This window comes from Sus scrofa, chromosome 5, assembly GCF_054392235.1.
Source record: "Sus scrofa isolate SSC_HxYL_T2T_F1_AM1 chromosome 5, Sscrofa_HxYL_maternal_Yorkshire_Landrace_v2.0, whole genome shotgun sequence".
Classification (NCBI taxonomy): Eukaryota; Metazoa; Chordata; class Mammalia; order Artiodactyla; family Suidae; genus Sus; species Sus scrofa.
The window spans coordinates 84,484,973-84,510,970 of NC_139387.1; the positions used below are offsets into that span (position 1 = coordinate 84,484,973).

At 38.6% G+C, this 25,998-nt stretch overlaps 1 protein-coding gene across 10 annotated transcripts in view; it reads right to left on the reverse strand.

The window, feature by feature from the left end:
- SLC38A4 (solute carrier family 38 member 4) overlaps positions 1 to 25,998 on the reverse strand; it is a 78,948-nt gene that overhangs the window by 29,256 nt on the left and 23,694 nt on the right. For 7 of the 10 annotated variants that reach the window (XM_013997965.3, XM_084957258.1, XM_084957257.1 and 4 more), the window contains 3 exons: positions 6,248 to 6,479; positions 1,610 to 1,700; positions 690 to 805 (listed from right to left, as the gene is read on the reverse strand). In XM_013997965.3, coding sequence (XP_013853419.2) covers positions 690 to 805; positions 1,610 to 1,700; positions 6,248 to 6,366 — 326 coding nt within the window. In that variant the 5' untranslated portion in view covers positions 6,367 to 6,479. Of the gene's footprint in view, positions 1 to 689; positions 806 to 1,609; positions 1,701 to 6,247; positions 6,480 to 18,977; positions 19,058 to 25,998 lie in introns of those variants that run through there. The other 3 variants (XM_021092580.2, XM_084957256.1, XM_084957255.1) reach the window with 1 other exon arrangement.

Here is a 25,998-nt window from a genome sequence, read left to right on the forward strand (position 1 = left end):
ATTAACTAAATGAATCAGACAACTGCACTAAAATATGAACACTGTGGTGAGTGTATAATAAGGTGGTGTGTCCCAGTCGTGGAGGTTGGGGAAGGGCTGAGGCGAAGCTGAGCTGAGCTATGAGGAGTTAACTAGTTAACTAGAAGAAGGAGAAGAAGTTTCTAAGATCACATGCAAAGGCCCTGGGGTAGGAAGGAACATGGCACCTTCATGAGATGGAGAGAAGACCCCTGTGCCCAGTGTATCTGGCATATGGGATATGGGGGAATGGGGTGTGAGATGGGACCAGGACATGTAGGACTCTGCAGGTCTGGTTTGGAATGGGATCTTTTTCCTAAAGAATGTGATTTTCTGCTGGGAAAGATCTTTTCAACTACTGAACACCAAATTACTTTATAACGAATTACTTTGTAAAATGGTCTCTCTAGACTAGTGGGGCTGCCCCAACACTTTGAGGTGGTCTAGAGCATAAACTTTCTGCCCCTCAGTTAGGCATGGCTGGTTGAACAAGTACCATGATTAGACTGGTCTGATTCCTTCTCACTGCTATTTAATTTAAAAGGAAGTGTACATGCTAATACTTTTTCAGATTATTCCTGTTCACAAAGATCAAACTTCAGATTGTTAACTAAAAGAACACTGGGTATGCATGGGCTTTGAACCAAGTGTGGATAAGTCCATTCGCTTACATGAAAAGTATGATCCCTGTGTTGGCCATGGCATAGGACAGGCCCAGGATTCCACTGCCCATGATGGCATTACTCAGGTTGAATGAAGACATCCCAAAGGAGGTGGTTCCAGGATGCTTTAAGAAAAAGAGACGCATTGTAAGCAAATATTTGCCAAAGGATGAACATTTTTTGGAGTTTTTTTGTTTGTTTGTTTGTTTGTTTTTTTAGGGCTGCATCTGCAGCACATGGGAGTTTCTGAGCTAGGGGTTGAATCAGAGCTGCACCTGCAGGCCTACAACACAGCCACAGCAACACCGGACCTGAGCTGCATCTGTGACCGACACCGCAGCTTGTGTCAAGGTGGGATCCTTAACCCACTGAGCAAGACCAGGGATTGAGCCGACATCCTCACAGACACTATGTCAGGTTCTTAACCGACTGAGCCACAAAGGGAAATCTACTTTTTTGGATTATTCTTATCCCACATTATCTTTACTGGAGGAGACTACTGTCCAAAGTTGAAGACAAAGATAAAATCACCGTGAATAAAAGCTATTACTCTACTTCAATAAAAGTGTGTCATTTTCAGTGGAATTTGAAAATGCCATTGACTTTTCAGTGGATCCTTGATTTCAGCAGGGGTGTCAGTAAAAGGAAAAAAATACAGGTTAAGTGACCTCCAGAAGGGAACCATGTCTGGCTGCAGATTACATTTGGGTTAGAATGATTTCTCCAAAAAACAAATAAATTTCATAAATGATTTATGCAGCCATATGGCGAACAGGAAAAACAAGCCCTTATTCCAGTAAGGGCCTGAATAAACAGAGAATGTGCTGATCAAGGCTTGGAAAATTTCAGTCACATTGTTTTCCTGCAGAGACCCAGGTCGATGAGACACCCTCAGGCCCTGTTTACCGCCTGCCAGCAGAGTCACTTACATGTTCATCGTCATAATTGGCCAGCTTCTTTTGCCCCAAAAATCCATTTGTCAGGAATTTTTGACTTTCAGCATCTTCGTTTGCAAATTGACTGAAGCCACACAGATGAGAGAAAATAAGACAGGAAAAACAGCTAGGTAAATGCTCTGAATTATATTTCTGTTTCAGGTCATCTAAGTCACTCATTTAGGGGAGGAAAAATAAGACCCTTAACACTCTTTTTCTCTTCTCCTTCACATTAGTTTTCCTTCCAGACCAATGGCTGAGCCCCACTTGTGAATATACTTTGGGAGAGAGGAACAAAGTTATGAAGGAAAAAAAAATGGTTTTTTTTAGTTGGGACCTTTTTTAAGCTTCATTTCTTCATCGCACGTGGACTATGCCAAAAAGAGAATAATTAAAGCCGATGTTGTTGCCATTTAGAGCCCTCCCAGAGGAAGGGAACAAAGCAGTGACTGAGTTTTCTCAACTGCGCATACACCATGATCAGATGATCTTATTAAGTCATAAATATTTATTAAGTGCCTACACACTGTCATCCCATCTCTCTTGGTGCTCAAATGTCCTGGAGGAGAAACCTCAGTATCCCTGCTCTAAAGATGAAGCGACTATGGCTTCAGAGTAAGGTGGCAAGCCCACCCCACCAGACGCCAAGCCTAGGGTCCCCCACAGCAGCATGCAGCCCCAGGCAGGGACCTGTAGCCAGTATTTTCCTCTTTTTTTGGCTCCACCTGTTTATACACGTAGCTCTTGCTGGAGAAAGCTCCCTGTTGTGTTGGTTGTTTTGTGTGTGTTTGTGTGTTTATTTTCATTACTCTGAAAATGTACTTGGGTTATCAGACAATGGATGAAATTAAGAAAAACATTAAAGATACGCAGTGAATTAGTAGAAGAGGTGGGAGGGAAGCAGGACTTCAAGATGTGACTAGTCCCGGAGCATTGTGATTGTGGTCTTCTGGGTACAGGCTGGAACCTGCATATGCTCTGACAGTACTGGTTGGCTCCTGCAGCTTATGCCAGAGGCTTTAATGATACAGATCAGTCACATCTCCAAAACACTTGACTAATGAGTCCACCTGCCACCATAGTATTTTGACACTATAAAATATCACATGGGCTTTCTTTTTGTTGCAGGAAATCCCCAAATATGCTTTTTCTTGGGGGGGGGGGCGGGCATGCCCATGGCATGTGGAAGTTCTCCGGCCAGGGAGTGAACTTGCGCCACAGCAGTAACCTGAGCCACAGAAGTGACAAAGCCAGATCCCTAGCCTGCTTTGCCACTGCAGAACTCTGCATATTCCTCAGAAGTGCTTTAGGGTTAGATAGACTGCAATTGTTAGAGCATTTGTTGCATGAGAGAGTAAGATAAAATGATTACAGAGTGTTTTATTAAAATAACCCTTAGAAATAAAAAAAGGGAAATAATTATTATAGATCTGTACAAATTATCTTTTATCATGGAAGCTAATCCTGAAAATATCTTATGGGAAAGAAGGATAACAAGGTTACCATTTGAGAATAGACAACAACAGCAGGTAAAATCACAAAGTTTTATGTGCTTTCCTAAAAGCCAAGAAGTGGGTTTTCTAGAACCCAGTGTACAGGTTAGGAACATTTCTTGTCATTTTTCTATTTCTCATAGGAAACGTAATACCCTCAGATGCTGCCTTCTTCCATGTCTGTACTCCTCCCTCCTTTTTTTTGTGCTTTATTTTTTTTAGGGCCGCACCTGCGGCATATGGGGATTCCCAAGCTAGGGATTGAATCGGAGCTGCAGCTGCCGGCCTATACCACAGCCACAGCAATGCCAGATCCAAGCCATGTCTGTGACCTACGCCCCAGCTCATGGCAATGATCCATAACCCACTGAGTGAGGCCAGGGATCAAACCTGCGTCCTCATGGATGTTAGTCAGATCTGTTTCCGCTGAGCCACGACAGGAACTCCTTTTGTGCTTTATTTTAACAGTCTGTAGTTAATATACCTCTATGTGGAAACTGGTACGTAATGTTCATAGTTGGAAACTAAGATGATAAGATGAAATTAAGCCTAAAATGGGCCTGATGATTATAAAAACAAAAGTGTCATCCATATTTAATCTCTGGAACATTGAACATTCCATTTTTTGCCTTTATCGATAAACTAGAATCCTTTAGTTCCTGAGTAATTTTTAAATTTTTAAATGTGAAAGTAAAGAGATTACCTTCTTTGAGGCATTTGCATGTTCTTCTTTCGGTGTGAGATGAGTTGTAGTCATAAAACATGCCAAGATTGTATAAAATACATGAGAAATGTCCCCAGTGTCTTAAATGATTTAATGCCAAACCCAGCATATATTGAAAACATAGGTATAATAATTCCAAATGAATGTATTATGTTTCACTTCCCCCCATTTACATTTCAGAGACCAATTCAAACCAAACATTAAAAGAAAAATCACTTTTTAAAGTGATCATAAAATTGCAAAATAATGACCCACTTGAGTCAGGAGTTACAAGCTAAGTCACTGTAAGAGATCTAGAACACACCGTCTGGTGCTAACAAAAGCACTCTTGCTCTTTCCATGATGGCTTTCAGAGGCCCACATTGAATGCCTCTGTAGGACTGTTCTTGGGACCATGTCTCCTTCAGCTCTGCCACCTCATGGAGCTCATATTTGTATGCATCCTTCTAAGAAACAAAAGGGCCCTCAGATTTAATCAGGTGCTGAGGGGGATGAAGTGGGGGATAAAAAAACAAAAGTTTACTGAGTATTGTCTATCTTAAAGGCGCTCATTTAATCCTCAGCAAGGCAGGCATTGGTTTGCCTCTCTAGATTTTCCTCTGAAGCTTGAAGAAGATAATATCTTCTTGAAAGTCCAGAGACTCCTCCATAGATCCAAAGCCCTGGGTTCTACCACACTGTGGCTCTTCCAGAGTCACCCAACCTAGAAAGTGCCATGTTGATATCACCATGGCCTCTATCCAACATCACTAACTGCACCAGCTCCTTGGAGGAAAGAACACTGCTTTCTCCAGACAGCCTTTCCTGGATATTTGAATGCAATAAGATGTCCTGGTCTAATATTCTCTACTTCCTACCCAGATTTGGTCAAAAATTCACTTCCGAGTGTCTTAAATCATGCATAACTTGTATTATATAATATTCTGTGAGAAATTAATATATTTATCAAATAACAATCATGCAGCCATTCTGCACCATGCAGTGCCATTAACCTGTTGGAGTGGCATCATGAACATGTGAATAGGGAGAGGGTGCACCAAGGAAGGGTTGGGCACCTCTAACTGGGGGAAGGCTTCATAGAAGACCTGGCATTGAACGACAATGAGTGCAGTCAGTGGAGAAAAAGGACAAGGTGAGTGGGTAACAGTAAAAGAAAGCATTCCAGGCAGACAGAGCAGAATGAATTGTGTGTGAGGAGTTGTGAGTGGCTCAACAAGGTGAGAAAAGAGGTTACAAACAGGGAGCAGACCAAGAGATGGACAGGAGAGCTGGGTGAAGGCCAGACAATGAAGGGCCTTATATGCCAAGCAATGTATAGTCTAATATTTATCTTTTTTTTTTTTTATGGCCATACCTGTGGCACATGGACGTTCCTGGACTGGGGTCAAATCAGAGTTGCACGCTTGCAGCAAGATGGGATCTTTAACCTGCTGAGCAGGCCAGAGGCTGAACCCGCTTTCTCATGGACATTATATCAGGTTCTTAACCCACTGAGCCACAACAGGAACTCGCTAATGTTCCTCTTAAGGCTAATGGGAAACCACTGGAAGGTTTTACTCAGGGAGGGAACATGAACGAATTTGCATCTGTAAAAAATTACTTTTGAAAGGGATGTAGAGGGCTAGTTGGAGGAGAGAAATCAGGGCTGTTCTAAGGGGCAGGTGACAGAGGATGAGCGCCTGGAGTAAGATGGTAATAGAATGGATACAGACAAGTGGATGGACTTGAAGCATTAATGAGGTCAGACCAGCTGGGCTTGGTCAAACATTGGATGTGCGGTTTGGGGGAGGAATGAGTCAAAGTTGACACCAAAGGTCCTTTGGCAGAATTGCTGAATCACGACATTGATGACTCTTGCCAAGATGAATGTGCTGGAGGAGGAGGAAACTTTGAAGGGAATTACAGGAGTTCAATATTAGGCAGTTCAGACCCACGAGTCATCCAGTAGAGATGTGTAGTAAACAGTTGGCTATAGTGATCTGAAATTCAGCTGAGACGACTAACAGGCTGAAGATACGGCATATGTTCAGTGGGTGAAGCTATGATCGTTGTAAATGAGGTTACTCATAGGACACTTTTAGCCAGAGAAGCATCCCTGCAGAATGCTGGAGATGTTGCAACATTTAAAGGGCAAAGGAAGAGGAATCTGAAAAGTCTGAAAGGGAAGAGAAGTGATAGCTAATATAATTTAAATTATTCTCTATTACTATTTTCACTGTAACTGCGAATCTAAATTAGTCACACAAAGGACTGACACGCAATAATGATACAATAATATGTATTTCAGGATCAGGGAGTCAATGTCTCAACATCAAAGTCATGGTTATCGCTCAGATAGGTAATAAATCTAATTCTTTCCAGGGCCATAGACTTCTCTTATTTTCCCATGGAACCTGCTCATTTTTAACCCCATACCTGCTCATTGCTGCCTTTTCTAAATTTCCCATCCCGGTGTAGCTATCTTCAACACTTTCTCCACTGATGCTCTCATCATCAGGTTCGATGTTGACATTGCTCAGTTCCATGGGATCCATTTGAGCTGTCAGCGCTTTCTTGTCCACACACAAGCTCCTTCAGTGTAAACAATATACTGTACCTTCAGCTTCAGGCTCTTCCTGAAGCTGTGTGATGTTCAGAACACACCGTTCTGCAGACAAAACACAAAACAAATCATTCTGATTTTCTTTAAATTAGATAAATAAATAGGAATCACCTCTTTGTATATGTTCTCTGTAAACAAACAAAAAAACATGGAAAGGAAGTAAACTCCTGCAAACTTCACATAAATTTGTCCCAAAAAGTTCCCTTACCCAGGAACAAAAAAGAAAATGGAAGAGAAAAAGGAAAATTATTACTAAATTGCCAAATCAGTGGGTATTTATAGAATATGTATGTATGGCAGGTGCTTTGCTAGTCACTGTAGAAAGAAAAATAAATAAATCTTAAAAGACGGCAGCAGTCTTCCAGAAGTCTGAGGTATTCGTAAGCAGATTTCATGACTTCAAAACAACAGTGACAGTGGTAAACTTGATAAAGGAAGACCTGTGAAGGCAGAAGGCAGAACCTACCAGTGTCTCTACCAGAGTAACATAAGAAAATTGCTGCTTTAATTTGTTAATAGGGCATGAAAGAATTAATGCCACCAAAATGCTTGGTAACACACAACAAAGGTAGGATTAGGCTTAGGAAGCCACTTTGCAGGCACTTGGATCCTGAGGCCAAAGTTAAGAATAGTAACAAAAGCAACTACAGGTGCATCTTTGAAATAGCATCACTCACCATTTATATAAAATTAAAGTTGACGAGAAAGTGATCCAGCACTCAAGCTCTGTTCTGCCTTTCATTCACTGGATTTCAACACAAGTTATTTAGCTTTTTTGGACCTCATTTCCCTCAATTGTAAAGTGAAAAGGAGGTGGACTGGAACCGTGTTTAAAAAAAATGCTATGAATCCACTAATGTTGTTAATGTTTTGAAATTTTTACTACTAGACTCATTCAATTCTCATTGAATAATTATATTGGGAGAAACACTCATGGAAGGTATGGTTCTGGAATGTGCCCTGCTCATTTGGTAAGGGAACCCTGAGCAGAGACACTAACATAAAAATTGCTTCAGAACTCATGGAATCCACAAATCACCTGACAAATACAAAATAGCCACATGAGAATGCCTCCACAGTGCCTCCACTCAAGAAGAGTCCATACCCCAAATTGCAAAAGTTACACATCACACATGGAAACTCAATGGGAGGAGTGCAGTAGGCACAGGAAATCATCAGATTAAGTGACTACGAATGCAAAGTAATTTAAAATGGACTTTAAAATTAATATAATACAAGCAATTAAAATATTCAAAATAAGAAAGACCATCCATAGATTTAGAACACCCTAAAAAAAGATCAGGTTGGTCTGAAACAAAGAGCCAAAAAAAACATTATTCTAAAAATAAAACATATAGTCATATAAAAAACTCAACTGAAGGAAGAAGTAATGAAACTGGAAGACAGATCAGTGGAAATCACTCAAATTAAATCACAAAGAAAGAAAACGATGAAGAAGAGACATGGAAAAGAAAACAAGAAGTTTAAACATACCCTAGGTTATGCTAATATAAGAGAATTGTGATACAAGGGAGACATAAAAAGGATATAATGGGAAAAAATTGGGGGGAACTAAGAAAGATAGTTCTCAGGATTTTTTTTTTTTTTAAGCACACAGTATTTCAAGCAGGAGGAAGAAAAATGAATATATTCATTAGTATGAGGTAGTGTGCATGTTTAACCTCAAAGAAAACGAAATCTTAAAAGCACCAGAGAATAAAAATAAGACAAGGATAGAGTTAAAAGAAAAAAATAGAAACTTGTATCAACTGAGTACAAAGGCTTCTCTCAGCATCACTCAGTATCAGTTTCACTTCCCAGTAGCAATCCCTAATGAGTTACTGTTTTTAGTTCTTCATTTAAAGTCATTCTAAATTTAAACTATTCACTAAAACCTTCCTGCCTTGGTTTATCTGCTCTAGACTGACACTTAGGCAAGATAAGGACATTAGCATAGTTCTTTCTGTGCTCCTAATTCCTTTCCCCACACTAATTGTTTCGGTTTAGGAAAACCTTTCCAATGCTGAGATTCATAATATTTTCATCTTATTCTGTAAATCAATTAAATCTCTCATAACTTATCGAATGGTTTTTTCTGAACCCTAAACCAAATAATCAGTATTTACAACATTATGACTGTGTCAATAGTATGCCCTAAAAGACTCAAAATAGTATATATACCTTCATAATAAATGAAACATAATCCTATATTACTGAAACTTTGATAGCAAATTATTCATGCTCTTTTACTTTCTGAATGGCTCCTTCCTCCATCCTCTAGGTCCCATTCAGCTGCCAATGATTCTTGAATGCCATTTGATCCCCTTTCTTCAATTCATTTTGCATTGTGCCAAAATACTGCCTTGAATAATTCTTTTTTCCCCCACACAATATGTCCATGTTTGTAAACAGAATTTCTGAGTTGTTTCATGTCGGAAAATGTCTTTACTTTGCTCTCAAATTTTTCTGATTGTTTGAATTCTAGATTCAAAATCTTTTTCCTTCATAATTTGTCTCCTGACTTCTAGCTTCCACTGAAAAGTCAGATTCTCATTTCTTTGATTTTTTTTTCTTTTGTAGAATTTTAGAATTTTTCTCCTTATCACAATCTGAAGTTTCTGCAGGCCGTAACTAGATGTGAGAGGTTTTAGAAATTCATCTTACTTCACATGTGGAGAGCCCATTCATTTAGACTTGTATCTTTCTTCTGATCAGAAAAACGTTCTACTATTTTATTTTTTTTTTTATTTTATTTTCCCACTGTAACTGCAACGTTCTACTATTTTAAAAAGGGTTTTCTCCATCTGAAACTTTTATTGATCATGTTTTGGAACTCTTGATCTATACTGCTAATATTTGCTATTTATTTCCCATCTCTTTGTCTTATTATTCAATGTTCAGAGATAGTTCCTCGATGTTATGTCCAAAACAACGCATTTGATCTTCAGCTGTGTGATATTGTCATGTAGCAGTAAACAGATATATTTGGTCTTCATCCTCATTCCTGGCACAGAGCCCTGAATTAATGCAATGAATCAATATTTGAATTTTATCCCTGAAATAGCTCTGAAATGATAAAGGTGTGGGTTTTAGTTGTGGTGGTGGTGGTCATTCATAACAAGACCCTCTCAACCACACCTGAGTTTATATAAATGAAATGACTTTGTAAAGCCCCTAAGGGTGGGTGGCTGATTGCCAGGGAAACTAACCAAGTGTTTAGAGAGTTGGAACTTTCAGCCCCACTCTTAACCTCTTGGGAAAGGAGAGCAGGTAGGGGCTATGTTAATCAGTAATAGCCAATGATTTAATTAGTCATGCCTAGGTAATGAAGTCTCCACACACACAAAAAATCTTAACCGAAGGGGTTTGGAGAGCTTCTGGATTGGTTGCCACATGGAGGTGCTGCACTGTAGTGCATAGGGTGGTGCACCAAGAGAGGGCATGAAAGCTCTGAGCCCCTTCCCTCATACTTTAATCCCATGCATCTCTGCCATCTGGCAGTTCCTGAATTGCATCCTTTCAAAATAAACCAGTAATCTAGTAAGGAAACTGTGTTCTGGAATTCTGTGAGCGAGTCCAGAAAATTATTCAATCTGATTTACGGCTGGCTGGACAGAAGTACAGGAGGTCTGGACCTGCCATTGCATCTGAAGTTGAGGCCATCTTGTGGGACTGAGCCCTTAACCTGTGGGATCTGATGCTAACTCCAGGAAATAGGGTCAAAATTGACTGAACTGTAGGACCCTCAGCTAGTGTAGGAGAATTAGCCCGTGTGATAAAACCCCACATTTTCATTGTCGAAGAAAGTACTGAGGGTAGGGTGAAAAACAGTGTTTGCTTGTAAGCTGTACTCATTTGATTTTCCAATCCATCCACTAATTATTTCTCACAGTCATGTTTTTAACTTTTGATAACTTGTTTATTCTCTTCCTCTATTTTCATAACATCTTTTTATTGTTGTTGTCTTCCAGATGCAGTATTTACTCAAACCTCTCTACAACTAGTGATTAGAAGTTTCCAAAAGCTCTTTTTGTTCCCTAAATTTTGTATTTATTTTCTTGTGGAGTTATTCTGTTTGTTCGATGTGGCCCTTCTCTTCCATATGACTGGTTTTCCTTACATTCTTAATGACCCTAGCTTGTCTGTTCATATTTATGAACGAAGAGTATACTGGTTAACTTAGAAAGCTAGTACCTGGGTTTTCTCTGAAATCTTGCAGGTTTATTCCACTGGCAGGTTGCTCACTTGTAGGTCCTGTGTAAGGGGCCTCTATGTGGCCTGTCTGTGTGCCAAGCATCTGTAGGAGCCCACTCCCAGACACAGCTGGCTCTGGAAGAGAGCTTCCTCTGGAAGCAAAACACTATGATGTAGTTTCCTCTTGATGGAGCTTCCATTTCCACTTGTAATCCCTATTTGCCTGCTGTGGAGGCCCTGAAATTTATTACAGAGTCCTTTATCAGGACTAGATTACAGCCTTATCTTTTGGGCAAAAGAGGCAACCCAAACAGACCGAGAGTCCAAACCAAAGTTCCTTGGTGAACACCCGGTCATTGGTTGATCGTGATCCACACCTCCTCTTTGTCTCTATTGACTTAACTTGGAACTGATACTGGTCTCCTTCTGGAAAAAGCCCATTACCTGGTCTACCCTGGTTCCTTTTCTCTTTCAGGGGGTTTCCAGCCCTCTCTGCTTTCTGGCTTCTAGGAATTCTTAAACCTTCTGTTTGTTAGTGACACTGCTATTATTTTTACAGAACTTTTGTGGCTTTGCTCCTTTAAAAAGTACCGTTTTGTTTGAGGTTTCATTGTTTGAATTCCTCAAGGGCAGGTCCTAAGCACCCCTGTTCCAATCTACTCCCAAGGCTTCATAAACCAAAGGCCCCTCAAGTCATAGCTTTGGCCCAGGCCTCTGCTCTGATCTCCAGTTCCATGTAACCAGTGATCTGATGGATATACACTTGCATATCTCAAAAGCTCAAAGGCAGTTTAAAATCAATGTAGGTTGGAGTTCCCATAGTGGCTCAATGGTTAACGAATCCAACTAGGAACCATGAGGTTGCAGGTTTGATCCCTGGCCTCGCTCAGTGGGTTAGGGATTCCACATTGCTGTGAGCTGTGGTGTAGGTCGCAGACATGGGTCAGATCCCAAGTTGCTATGGCTCTGGCATAGGCCGGCCAGCTACAGCTCTGATTCGATCCCTAGCCTGGCCCAAGAAATGGCAAAAAGACAAAAAAAAAATTTTTTTTTTTTTTTTTTGCTACACCTGCAGCATTCAGAAATTTCCCAGCCAGGAATTAAACCCTCATCACATCAGTGACCTGAGCCACTGCAGTGACAATGTAGAATCCTTAACCTGATGCACCACAAGAGAACTCCTATATTCTATGTGTCTAAAATCTAACTTGTGATGCTTCCCCCTTCTTCTAGTGTTTCCTATTCAGAGAATATTATCACCATTTCTCCAGCTCAAGTCAGAAATAACAATCTTCCAATTTTTCTAAATTTCTGACATCCAGTCCTTTCCAAAGTCTAGTTGATTTTACAAGCAACTAAATTATTTCTCAGATTAGTCTACCTCTTTCCATTTCTTCCACCATCAGTCCCGTCCAAGTGACTGTTGCCTTTCTTTCTTCCTTCCTTCCTTTCTTTTCTCTTTCTTTCTTTCTTTCTTTCTTTCTTTCTTTCTTTCTTTCTTTCTTTCTTTCTTTCTTTTTCTTTCTTTCTTTCTTTCTTTCTTTCTTTCTTTCTTTCTTTCTTTCTTTCTTTCTTTCTTTCTTTCTTCCTCTTTTTCCCCCTTCCTTCCTTCATTCCCTCCCTCCTTCCTTCCTTGTCTTTCTTTCTTTTTTTCTTTCCTTCCTTCCTTCCTCCCTCTCTCTCTCCCTTCCTCCTTTCCTCTCTCTCTTTCTTTCATGGCCTCGCCTGCAGCATATGGAAGTAGTTCCCAGGCTGGGGATGGAAACTAAGCCACAGCTGTGACCTGAGCTGCAGCTGCAGCAACACTGGATCCTTTAACTCATGCACTGGGCCAGGGGTTGAACTGGCACCTCTGCAGTGACCCGAGCTGCTGCAATTGGATTCTTAACCCACTGCGCCACAGTGGAGACTCCATATCATTTCTTACATTGTCAGTTACAACTGTCGTAATTGATGTCTTGAATCCTTTCTTGCCTACCCTCCCCCTGCCCACCCCATTTTCCACACAACAGCCAGAATGATCTTTGAAAAACAAAACTTAGGTCATGTCCTTTATTTGTGTAAAACCCTTAATGTCCTCCCTTTACTCTTGGGATTAAATCCAAAATTCTCAACATGCCCACAAAATTTGACATGTTCCTTGCTCTGCTTCTGGTTCCACTCCTTCCACACTCTCCCTATGTCACTGTTTTAGCCACTCTGGCCTCCTCTTGGTTTCAGGAACCCCTCGAGTTCTCTACCAGCAAGGGCCACTCGCACACTCAGGTCACAGTGCCTGGAATGCTCTCCCTCTCCTGCACTCCACTGTTGGCTTAGTCTTCCTCTCTGGATCTTTACTGCAGTATACACGGCAGCAGTCCTGGGGACTTTAAAGGCTGCTTCACATTGTACTTATTCATCGGAGCCTTAGTAATTTTATTCACACGAATCCGTGCTAATCCTGGGATTTATAAAAGGTGAGAGAATATCAAGTATGCTTAAGGTACTGACTCTATGCCAGACACTGTTACAAGGGCTTCAGATCTAGCAACTCATTTCATCCTCACAGCAATCTGCTGAGGTCGGTACTTTTTTTTTTTTTTCAAGTTTTTAAAAAGCATTAATAAGTCTACAAATAACAAGTGCTACAGAGGTTGTGAAGAAAAGGGAACACCCCTACACTGTTGATGGGAATGTAAATTGTTACACCCTCCATGGATAACAGTATGGAGGTACCTCAGAAAAACTAAGCATAGAACTACCATATGATCCAGCAATCCCACTCTTGGGCATATATCCAAACAAAACTACAATTCAAAAAGATGCATGCAACCAGATGTTCACAGCAGTATTATTAACAACAGCCAAGATGCGGAAACAACCTAAATATCCATCAACAAATGAGTGGATTAAAAAGATGTGGTACATATACATAATGAAATACTACCTAGCCATAAAAAAGAATGACATAATGCCATTTGCAGCAACATGGATGCAACTAGAGATTCTCATGCTAAGAGAGGTAGGTACTATTTTTGTTCTTATTCCTATTTTACAGATGGGGTAATGGAGGCCCAAAGAGGTTAAGCATTCCCCATGCAATACCACATTTGTGCTGCCATCTCTACTACAGAGAACTAAAGCCTGGACAGGGAACAGAAATGCTGGCTTTGGTGATAAATAAAACTGGGTGTAAGTTATCACCAAATTAACTAACTTCCATCTTTCTGTCTTCCCATATGCAAAATGAGGATAAAGCGGTGTTGTGAGAGTTTAAATAATAATATGAGTGGCAAAGTTTGGTTTGTTGTAGGCCCTCAATACATTTAAATCCCTTCCCCCTCTTCCAGTCATTAGAATTTAATTGCTGTCTACATTTGCATGCAAACATAGAGAGTATTTCGTATGTATATCTGCACACGCATGTAATTTACTTGAGGCAGTTAGAGGACTTGATGGTTCTCAAAACTCTCACAAACCTTGTAAGCAAGGTAGGTACACTGTCACAAATAAGAAAATTGAGACCTTAATCTTATGCAATTTTTACCATACATAAAACACATGCATTTTGGAAGTTCCCTTTGTGGCCCAGGAAACAAATCCAACTAGTCTCCATGAGGATGCAGGATTGAACCCTGGCCTTGCTCAGTGGGTCGGGGATCTGGCCTTGCAGTGAGCTCTATTGTAGGTTGCAGATGCAGCTCAGATCCCCCGTTTCTGTGCCTGTGGCGTAGGCCAGCAGCTGTAGCTCCAATTTGACCCCTAGCCTGGGAACTGCCATATGCTGTGAGGGCGGCCTTAAAAAGCAAAAAAACAAAAACAAAAACCCCAAATCAAAACAAACAAAAAAACCATGCATTTTATTCTCTGTTAAAGACAAGAAATATCCCGTGACATAAGAAATAGTTTAAGACTTGGACTCTAATCCCGATGTGGCCCAGGTCAAGTACATCTTCACGCAAAAGTTGGGACATATTTTCACACCTCATATCTTTAGCTCTGAAGATTCTATTACTGACCTATTTTTAAGGGAACGCCAGCTAAAAGCATAGTTTTAAAAGAATTAAAATATTATGAGAAACTAGATAGTCTGAATCATTTGCCTGCAGCTCAAAGTACATACTTGGAAGCACATAGACTGCAGCATAATTGCTAAAACTTAATCGCATAATTACTTACAGGATTAGACTTCAATATGGAAGTATTTTAAAGATGGCATTTATTTACTCAACACACATTGGGAATGAAATATGAGCTAGAAACTATGAAAGTTAAAGCATGGATAGGACAGAATCCCTGCACCTGATCAATTCTGTTCAGTAGAGACCACAGATTTTTGAACAAACTATTATATCATAACATGATTTACATTTTTACTTTTTTGGCCACTTATTGAACTAATTAATGAATCACTGCATGGGGAGGCCAGAAAAGAGTGATTCTGCCAAACACTGTGATTGAAAAGTATAATAATACGATGCAATATACTAATATACTATAATGTGTATAATATATAATATAATTGTCCTAGCTATAGATTCTCCTGCTGCTCTCCATCTTAGTACATGGCACCTCTAGTCACCCAGTGGCTCGTAAGAGGAATCTGGCTGTCATTACTGATCCCATTCTCTGTCCCGAAACCCCTACCCACAGTCAATCTATCACCAAGTCCTCTCAATCCATCTAGTACCATTAACTTAAGATTCATCCACTTCTCTCTCCATGACCATTATGTTATTCCACACGACTACCTGCTAAAGGCCCTAAAATGATTTTCTCATCGCTTTCCGAAAGAAGCCAAATTTCCTAATATATTGTAAGGCTCTCCAGAGTTGAATCCAGACATAGCTCTTTAGTCCTATATTGAATCATATCCCCCCTTTACTTGCCAGATACCCTGGACTTCTGTCGCTTCCTCATTGCCACCTCAGGACTTTTTACATGCCGTTCCCTCTGCCTGGGATGCCCTTCCCCACACTCTTAACCCAAGCGTACCCCAAAGTTAACTAAAAGGAATGGAAAATCTTTCCATGGGTCAGAGAAGCCCCACGTCTAAACTAGATTCCCCCATTGAGCATGATCTCCTCTCCCTCACAGTACTTAGCACACTTTGCACTTACAATCTTAGTTGTATGATTAATAAATAACTGGTTCCTCTGCTAAGCAAAAAATTTCATGAATATAAGAATAGGGCCAGGTTTGTAGACTATCCATGCTCCCATCCTCTAGTACAGTGCCTGGTGCCATATTCTGCTAAGACCAAGGCAACTTCATATGTTCTCCTTTACAGATATAAGTGTGCATTCTTGTGATAGCTTTATAGGTTAATATTTCAAAAGCAGAAATGTTCCCTTCTGTTTTTCAAGAGGAAGGACAGATTTGTTGCACAAAGAATGTTCAAAATTCTTCTAAAAGAAAAATGAAAGTTGGTTTGACAGAACTTTCTACTGTCTAGCCTCTCTTTCCAGTGAAGTTAAATTTCTCTGCAAAAGGAGATTTTTGTAGAAATAGACTGGAAATGCTAGTGCAGTGGTCTTCTACTTTGCTGCTTTGTTCATTCATGAAGGTGCAAAATCAAAACTTGAAATAAAGGTATTTGGAATACTATTGCCATTTAGAAGACTTGGTTTTATCACATTTATTAAGATTTCTGGAGTTCCCATCATGGCTCAGTGGTTAATGGATCCGACTAGGAACCATGAGTTTGTGGGTTCGATCCCTGGCCTTGCTCAGTGGGTTAAGGATCCGGCGTTGCCATGAGCTGTGGTGTAGGTTGCAGACGTGGCTCGGATCCTGCGTCGTGGCTGTGGCTGCGGCGTAGGCTGGCGGCTGCAGCTCCGATTAGACCCCTAGCCTGGGAACCTCCACATGCTGTGGGAGCAGCCCAAGAAATGGTAAAAAGACAAAAAAAAAAAAAAAAAATTCTGAGGGAGTTCCCTGGTGGTCTAGTGGTTAGGATTTGGTGCTTTCACTGCTGGTGCTGGACTGGGTTTGATGCCTGGTATAGGACCTAAATTCTACATCAAGCCACTGCATGCTGCAGCCCAAAAAAAAAAAAAAAACCCAAAAACCTGAATGTCCTAAATAGCTGCTAAATAGCTGATTCCCTATATCCAAATTCTAGTTATTAAACATTATGTATAACATTTCTTTCTAATATCTTTATAACGTTTATTTTCTTTGATACGTGAAAGTGAAAAGGAGCTATATTGTCAGAGCATTTCCCACCATTGCTATTTGTTTTGTCTTTCATGCCAGCCCAGTTCTGATGAATCTACTCTGAAATCTAGGTTTGGGTAGCAGAAATTATTTGCCTTTGTTTGAGTGAACAGGAGGTAGATGGTCCTGCAACTTCTAAAAGCCAAAATATCTTGCATCCAAAGAACTGGTTTAAATCCACATCCAAAAGACATCTTAGGTAAGCGAACGTAGCATTGACAATGAAATCACTCCATTATACCTTTATATTAAATCCGCTTAAACAATTTCCCCAACAATGCCATTCTAGTCACACATTGATAGTCAGATGGCTTGGTAGCCCACGGCATGATTTCTCACAGAAATTAGCTTCCATAAAAGCATTCACTATCATTCAGTCTGAGATTATATCTTAGAAAAGAAACTGCCAATAACAGCAGAACTGTATTTGCTTGACTCCTATTGCTGGAGCTAATATTTTAGAATTTTCATTCCCTTCCTCTTCTTAGACATAGCTTAGAAAGAATATCAAGGGAGAACCAGAAATGTTAAAAGAAATAACCCATGCTGAGGTCTTTTCCCTTTGCCAAGAATATTACATGCTTGCTAATATAAGAATTAAAGTAGCCTTTTGATGAAGTATAAAGGACTATTCATAAAATCTGAATATTTTATTTTTCTTACAGATTTTCTAGCTTTGCTCTTAGAAAAAGACAGATTCTCCAGTCATCTTAAATACTAAGAAATACCTTAAATTCCTGCATAAATTTTAGTTACTTTTTTTCCCAAACAGTAGTTTCTTTACAGAAACTCACAGCAATATATAGCATATATGATATTAACACAGGGAACTGTTTATGCTACCCATGTTAATGCATATTTAATAATTGTCATAAATTGTGGCTGCGCTAAGTTCCAAAGTATCTACATTCTATATAATACATACAGGACCACCCCCAGAGGTACTTCCTATCTTCTGACAATAAATTATTTCACTTTCTGTAAAGTAACTCATGTATTAAAAATAATATCTTCAATAACCCAAAAAGCACACTGTATAATTTAGTTAAAGAAAACTCAGGAGTTTAGCTCTTAAAACTACATTTCTCAGTACGTAAATGTTACTGATATACTTCTTAGAAAAGACTTTCAAGAAAATCCCAAAATATTATCTAAATATAAATCTGAACAACTGGAAAATCTTGGTCAGTAAGACAAAAGGCAATCTTCTCTAGGAAACATAGCTAAATTTCTTTAGTTTGTCAAAAATAAAACTCTTCTCAGACAATGAGTCATTCATAAATACAATATATATCATCAGTTCAAATATTTTTTCACTGAGTTATAAAACATTCAGTTTTGTTATCACTTGGGCATTTAATGAAAATAATCACCATACCCTCTGCAAGAAGCTCAAAATAAAGGATACTTGAATCCATTGAGAATGCCCCCATCTCTGACTGATAAATCTGAGGAGTACAGTTTTGAGCACAGCTCAAAATTTTAGATAGTTGATTCCAGTCCTTCAAAATCTAAACCTTTGCCGATACTCTACTCAGTCTCTCAGTTTCTTCTAGTAAATTAGCTGTAAGATTACTCTTTCATTAAGTTACATAAGAAGACAGGGTAAGGCACAACTTTTTTTTTTTTTTTGTATTTCATTTGCCAATGATGCAGCCCAAATGCTGAGCCTTTGTGTCTGCTGCAGTCATGTGATGTGACTTCTTTGAAGAGACTAAGTTTTTGTGGAGGGTTTTGTTTTCAAGATAAAGAAAATCTCTAATGTTATAAAAATGAGAATACACTTCTTGAACTTTCTATTTTTTCCTAAGACAAATTACATCAACTCTTCACTCAGTGATTAGCCAGGAGACTTAAATAAGTAAACATTTGTTACCTGCTGGTTTTGCAATGTTTCCCGTTTCTGTTACCCACTATCCTAACTTTATGCTCAAACCTAAAATTATCTGCAAAAAACACCCTGCAGTCAGTATCTGGGTAAATCATTTCAATGCCTGACGTTACATTAAATTTATCTTTTTTTTAATGAGAAAAAAGTTACCCAAGCAGTATTTTCCAACATTTTAATTTTTAATAGAAAATAAATACCATAAAAAGAAGACAGGAAGTATTATTTTAACACTACACATTTTCATGTAAAAACAGCTTTACCTTAATTGTTTATCCAGTCCTGTGTAATCTTTCCGGAATTGTTTGGAATGGTAGACCCTTGTAGCAAAGTTGACTTATATGAAACTTTGGGGATCTAGACAATGATTTAAAGACGAGTGGGAGTGAACTAGACAAGCCAATCACCACCACCACCTCACCCCAACACCTCCCTCCGTCCAACTTGCGTCAGCTCTTTAAAAAAAAGGGAAGCTAAATCAGTTTACTGTTGTACATTCAGATGAAACATCAGTTACACCAATTTCTATTTGCTTTTAGAATTTTGGCTTTTATACAACAAAATACTCACTGAGAGTGTTACCTTGATTCTATAGGTTGGTTGACTGATCAATCTAGAAATGTTAATTTTTCAAGAGGTTTAGGAACTTAAGTCAAGGTAAAAATAATACAGTAAGATGGAATCGGACTGCTTAATGAAATATTGTAATCAGAATGCATAGAAAATAGTAATTAAACGGCAAAATAATTATTTATTTTCTTTTGAATTGTCGACTTTATCCAGAGGAAATGTTATAAGAATAACAGATACTCCTAACAGCACCAAGTTACTCAAGGTGCCTTGAGGTTTGAAATCCTAAGTCCTTTCAGCCACTTCTTCCATTTCAAAGGCAGCGTCCTGAGTAAGCAAAACACCACCGTTTAAAGTTTTTAAAGAATTTCTAAGCGGACATTTTCTCCCTTTCAAAAAAAATCTTCTTGGCTTTCCACATATTAGAGGAATAGTTAAAATGTGTTGGCAAATAATTCATTCTGTCAACAAAATATATAAAGCAGATTGAGCATTCCGAAAGTGAGGCGAGGAAACCAGATTAAAAATCAATCCAGAATTGACGGTTCTTTGCCTTTTTAATATTTATAACATGAATGTGCTATCTTATAACCAATCAGAAGACATGCTAGATTGCAACAGTTGGGTCAATTCCCTATTTCTACATAAAAAAAAAAAAAGACTAAACATTGTTCTTTGAGTAAGAAATTCCTAAGTTGATGCAAGACATTAAACATTAAACAAAATATCCAATTATCCATTTCTCTTTTCCTTTTCAAATGTGCCCATTTGGTCTGTGAACTTTTACATGGTATGTTTACTTTCATTTGTCTTTTAGTTAGCTGCTTTTTTACTTTTCAGACTTATCTTGTAGTTTTGTCCCTTATCAGATGCAAATTATTATGGTCTAGGGAAAAAAATAACAAATACTCTAATATTCATTTCAGGTAAATTTAAAGAATACTCCTTTTTGAACTACTTCCATCACTTATAATCTTTCCAATTTAAGTTTTCCTTCTGTCTGCAAAATTACCAGAAGAGTATAAGATTAAGAAATCAAAAAGCTGTACTAATTGTTAGAAAATGAAATACTTTATTCATTTTGTATTCTAGTCAAATTGCAATTTAATTGTGGAATTCCATTTCATACTATGATATCATCATACGAAATAAGGTAGAGATAAATGTATAAATACCTGTAGTTTTACCTCTCTTAAAATTTTAAGTTTTGACTTTTAATCTTCTTTAAGAACGCTAAATAATTATAGTGAATTACAATGTTAGATTAAAATAAAAGGCACACATAAGAGATGTCTATAAAGGATCTTATGTTTCTTTTGAACCTACTCTAGCTGCAAAATTCTTATCACAAAACTTTAACACTGACTCAAAAATCAAATATACATATACAAAAACTAATTTGACAAAAGTTGGATGAATTAAAATAACGTAAGAACTTTTTTGTTGTTTACCTATTTTTTCCCTAGATATTTGACATGTTTTAGACATGCCAAACTTAATGAAGAAATGTACAGTCTGGTCTTGACAAAATTCAGTTACTTTCCTTTCATAATTCAAATATAGACTTAAGCATTTTACTTTCATGTTCTGATATAATTTCATATATGCTTGATAATAGATCTGTTGTCTTTTGATTTTTAAAACATGCAAATGCCCTATATTCTGTTAGGCTTTGATTCAAGTATCGCTGTATAAGGAAGTAATGGACCAGAATATGTACAGATTTTTTTAAAAAATGAGTAAAATGGGGAGTTCCCGTCATGGCGCAGTGGTTAATGAATCCGATTAGGAACCATGAGGTTGAGGGTTCGGTCCCTGCCCTTGCTCAGTGGGTTAAGGATCCGGCGTTGCCCTGAACTGTGGTGTAGGTTGCAGACGCGGCTCGGATCCCGCGTTGCTGTGGCTGTGGTGTAGGCCGGTGGCTACAGCTCCAATTCAATCCCTAGCCTGGGAACCTCCATGTGCCGCGGGAGCGGCCCAAGAAATAGCAAACACACACACACACACACACACACACACACACACACACACAAAAGAATAAAATGAAAAATATGTGGGTAGTGGATAGTGAAACAAGTCTGACCAATGAGATGACAAACACTTTGATCTTTCATATAAGCAATTCATCTAAATGTCACCAAGAACAAGTATGTGAGACTTGGTCTGGGGAGAGGTGTTTGCAGGGGGTAAGATATGTCCACCTGAAGGGACCCTGGCTTCCCAGACTATAACATGATTAATGTCAGCAGAACTGCACCACGTGCCCTGGGACTCCAAAAGATGAAAAGTCCCCAGGGGCTAAGGTCATCCAAGATGACTTTGGGGCATCTATGGACCTTGAAGAGGGCCTTAAAGTCCAGGTAAGATTTTCCATAGGTAGAGAGGAAAAAGAGAGATATCCTGGATGAAAAATGTAGTCATGCTAAAAGCATATTCCAGCAACAGTTAAAAGTAGGCTGTCTGCAGTAAAGACTTTTTGGAGCAAAATAGAATCGAATGGAATTATCCATGCTGTAAAAGACATTAAGTCTGAGGAACTCAGACTCTTTGTGAGCAAGATATGTTGAAAGTTTCTGAAGGAAATCATAAAATCAGCAGGGAAGGGATTCAGGTGGGATGATGGGGTGGAGATGAAGATGGAGACAGGGAGGATGCTGAGGAGGTTGACTTATGGCTTGGCTTTGGTGATACTCGCCTGTCTGAGAATAATAGCAGAAGAGAAGTCAGATGGAAAGGAATTAAAGTATGGTAAACGGTAGTTTGACTCTTTCTTGCATTACTGTTTCTATTTATCACTTTCATTTGCATACAACACATGCTATGAATTTTATGGGATCATTCTATGAGAGCTAAGAAACTTCAAATAAAATCTTCATTTTTTTCTTTACATTGAGAAAAAGAATAGATCCTTTTCATCACCCCTTCCATCAATCTGTGGCTATCATTTTCAAGTAGTACAGAGAAGGTTCTAGAATGTAAATCTCAATATGTTACCAATTAAAAGTACAAAATTGTTGACTGAAAATAGACTTAGAGCATACCCATGAATTGAATCATATTTTTTCTTGTCAGTATTTGAAAGTATTGTTCATCTGTTTCAAATTTATAGCTTCATCAATGCTCTCAGTGGAACTTTATCTAAGTTCCAGCTGGATAAAGTTGAAATTGGTCAACAATTAAAAAAAAAATCCCTCAGCCAGACCATCACACATTTTGCAATGACACTGGGAAAGATAACCTCCTGTTCTTATCATGACGATACCCAATTTTCTAACTTTAGTCATGGGACAAAATAATACTTGGAAATATAGTCTGGTTATAGCCAAACTGGAAGAAGATGAGTAGAAAGAGCAAGGGCTAAGAAACAAAATTACCTATTTTTAATAATTTTGTATTGCCTTGTATCTCTATTGACTTACTTTGCTCCTACTTTGATTTGCCTTTAGGTCACCTACCTTTTTCCTTGCTTCCGTTTTCTTTTTAACATTTGTGTAATGCCTTTTTCTCCAAGAAGCTACCTTTTATCATTTTCAGCCTTTAGATTCAGTAAACTCAAAATCTAATCAAGTAGATCAATTTCCAGGATTATAGGTCTGTCCTCATCCAACAACCAATATTAGTGCTTCCAAAGATAGGATAGACAACACATACATGAAGCCAACTACTTTTTTATAGTTTTGCAGGTAAATGTCTATCTGACCAAGTCATTCCTAGAAACAGAAGACACTAGCACAACTGCAGTTGGAAGCAAGATTTTGATTACCTTTTTTTTTTTTTAATCACAGGATTTATTCTCTGGCCTTGGGGTTTCAGGCTTATAGTAATGAAGAGAGTTTGTGTTCTTTTTTGATGGCTTGTTTTGGCTCTTCAAATTCCTTACCTTATCTTAGTATAAAGAAAAAAGAAAAAAAGAAAAAGCTATATAGAAATGTTGCAGAACTCATATTATCCTGGAGCTGAGCTGAGCACTTAGGTTTTTGCATCTCCTGAAAAGCATTATTGTGCTATAGGCCTCTCTTTTTATGGTTATGAAATTATTAACTTCAACTTACAGAATAAGAAAGAAGGACTAAAATATATGTGTATTACCCCAAAAGGCCACATACCAACTTCATTGCACAATAGAAATAAAGATGAATTATTTTCTAATTCCCCTTTGGCAGTGTCTCTCAGATAGCCATGGAAGCTTAGTCCACTTCTATTTTTTGAGGCCCCAAATATACTTATAATTAAAAAAAAAAATCCAAAATAGAGGTTCTAAACTGTAATACATTTTCAGTGTTCTTAGTTCACAAAATAACACCCTACCGCACATATAATACAAGTGACTTTTATGAATAGCCTTACTTGATGATACCTTCAAAAAGTCTAAATTTGGGATTCTCCCAAATAGGAGGCCTGAAAAGACTGCCCAGCCCTGCTTTTCTGTTCTGAAAAACCTCCCTGACCAAGAGAAGAGCAAGAAGCACGCGTGCTGAGGGAATTACTTGGTTGATGGTAGCCCCCTCTCTTCAGCCCAGCCCAAGCCACCTTTACAGTTATACAAAGGAGCATTTTGGAAATGTTTGAATAGTCACTGTGTTGCAAAATTAGTAAACACATTTAGTGCAGGTTGACAAACTTACTGACTTTGCCACAGACCTAAATAGAAAATTCCTTTTAGCCTCAGCTGACAGGAAAAAATAAAAAACAAACAAAAAAAAACCACCTCATTAGAAGACAGTTCATTTTGTTCACGGTACTCTGTTCTCTGCATTTTGCCTTTCAAGCAACTCAAATCCTTCTGGTCTGTTTCATTTCTTAATCCCACATGGAGATGATGAAAGGGTATCATAGATTCATTCCAGGCTTCTGCCTAAGCAGATACACCGAGAGGAAGAAGGATAACAAGGTCTGTTGGGCTTATGGGTGATTCTAACTTAAAAAATGTACTGAAACTCTAAATGGTAGATCAGAGCTTTTAAAAGCTTGCTTGAAAGAATGATTCCCACCTATCCTTTAAAATGCCTGCTTGAAAAAAATAGTGCTAGAAGATGTATGATTTTAATGATTAAATTATAACAACACTGCATACATGACCAAATCACCCCATTAAGTTCTTCATGCAGAATACAGTACTAATATAGTGCAGGTTGAACTGACTGCCTTTCTAGCTAATAGCAATTGGTGGTTTCAAAATTTACATTCTATTTGGGCCAGAGCACATTCATTTCCCTTGCTTTCATAGTCCCTCCCATTGCTTTGCTTTCAAAGCAAACTCCCTACCAGAACAATTTCTATGCATTTGGATTTTATAATTTCATCAGCAACTGGACTCCGTAAAACTGGCATCAGCTTGCTTGAATTTGGACAACCACTGGTTTCGCAAGCTGGGACCCAATGGGCTGTCTGACTAGATGGGGAGAAGATAGAGGGAAAAGGAGGCAGAAGAGTCCCTAGCAGGATTTTTAAAGGGAAGGGGCTCTCCGAAAAAATGATGACACAAATCCATGCTGTAGAAGAATCAGTGCCCCTAAGAACAAAAGGTATGTTCAGGCTGGCCTCTTCAGAACACTGAACTAAGGAATGCGTGTCTGCCATAAAGTGTTCTTTACAGGAACTGGGGCAGAGCAAGACACCATAGTGATGCTGACATTTCCTAATGGACTTTTCGGGGAATGCAGAGTTTCCTGGGTCAGGTGTCCTCAGTGAGTGAGGGGGCATGTTTCTGCCTGGGGAGCTCTCTCTCTGCTGGGCTATAGGCAACCGCAGAGCCTGCCCCTGGTGCCATCAGAGCTCTTTGCAGCCTGCTTGTGGACAGATGTACTGTCCTTGGCTACAAGAATTAGCAATGTCCAGCATGGCGAGATTCACTGAACTTTTTGTACTTTACGGGTTGCATGAGTTAGGAATTAGACTTCCTGGAGGGCTGGGTGTAACGTTGGTAGCACCAGTCTTTCTGTAAATACAGAAAAGCTGACTCAGAAAAAGTAAATGTCTTGACCTCATTCAGCAGGACAGCAGTTGAGGGGGCTTTTGGGCAAATGGTATATTTAGGAGGTTTGGGGATGGATTCAAGTATGTCTAGACAGCCAATCTAGATTAGTTGTAAACAATCTCTTTTGCTTGTTTACCTTATTAATATTAGGCTATGCCTGGTTCATGATAAGTACTGTGTAAATGCTGAATAAATAAAAGTCTTTATTAAAGGCACTGATTAATCTGTGCATCCAAAACAATTCTTTAGAATTTACTTAAGAGCTGCAAAAAGAAACATTTTAATTGAGGATCCTGCCATATATTAAAAGGCAGTAGTTCCTTCTTATGCTCAGAGCCAATTGTGAGATGGTAAAGTGGATTCCCATGCTGTATGCAAGGAGCCATTAGTCCTTTTATAAAGAGCTGCATTTCTGGAATTTTAAGCAATAATTATAATAATGAGCTCAAAGAAAATTCAAAGAATAATAAGGGTATGGGAAAATTATAATAAGCTTTAAAAAGCCAGATAAAATGTACATAGTATATAAAAGCACTTGCAAAAGAAAAAATGTCTAAAAGAACACATATCAAAATATAAAGTGTTATTTCCAAAATGTGCATAATATATAAAAACATTTGCAAAAGGAAAAATGCCTGAAAGAACACATATAAAAATAAAATGTTATTTCCAGGCAGTGAAAATGTTGATAATCTTTTTTTTTTCTCATCTATATTTGCCAGCTAACCTTTAAAAAG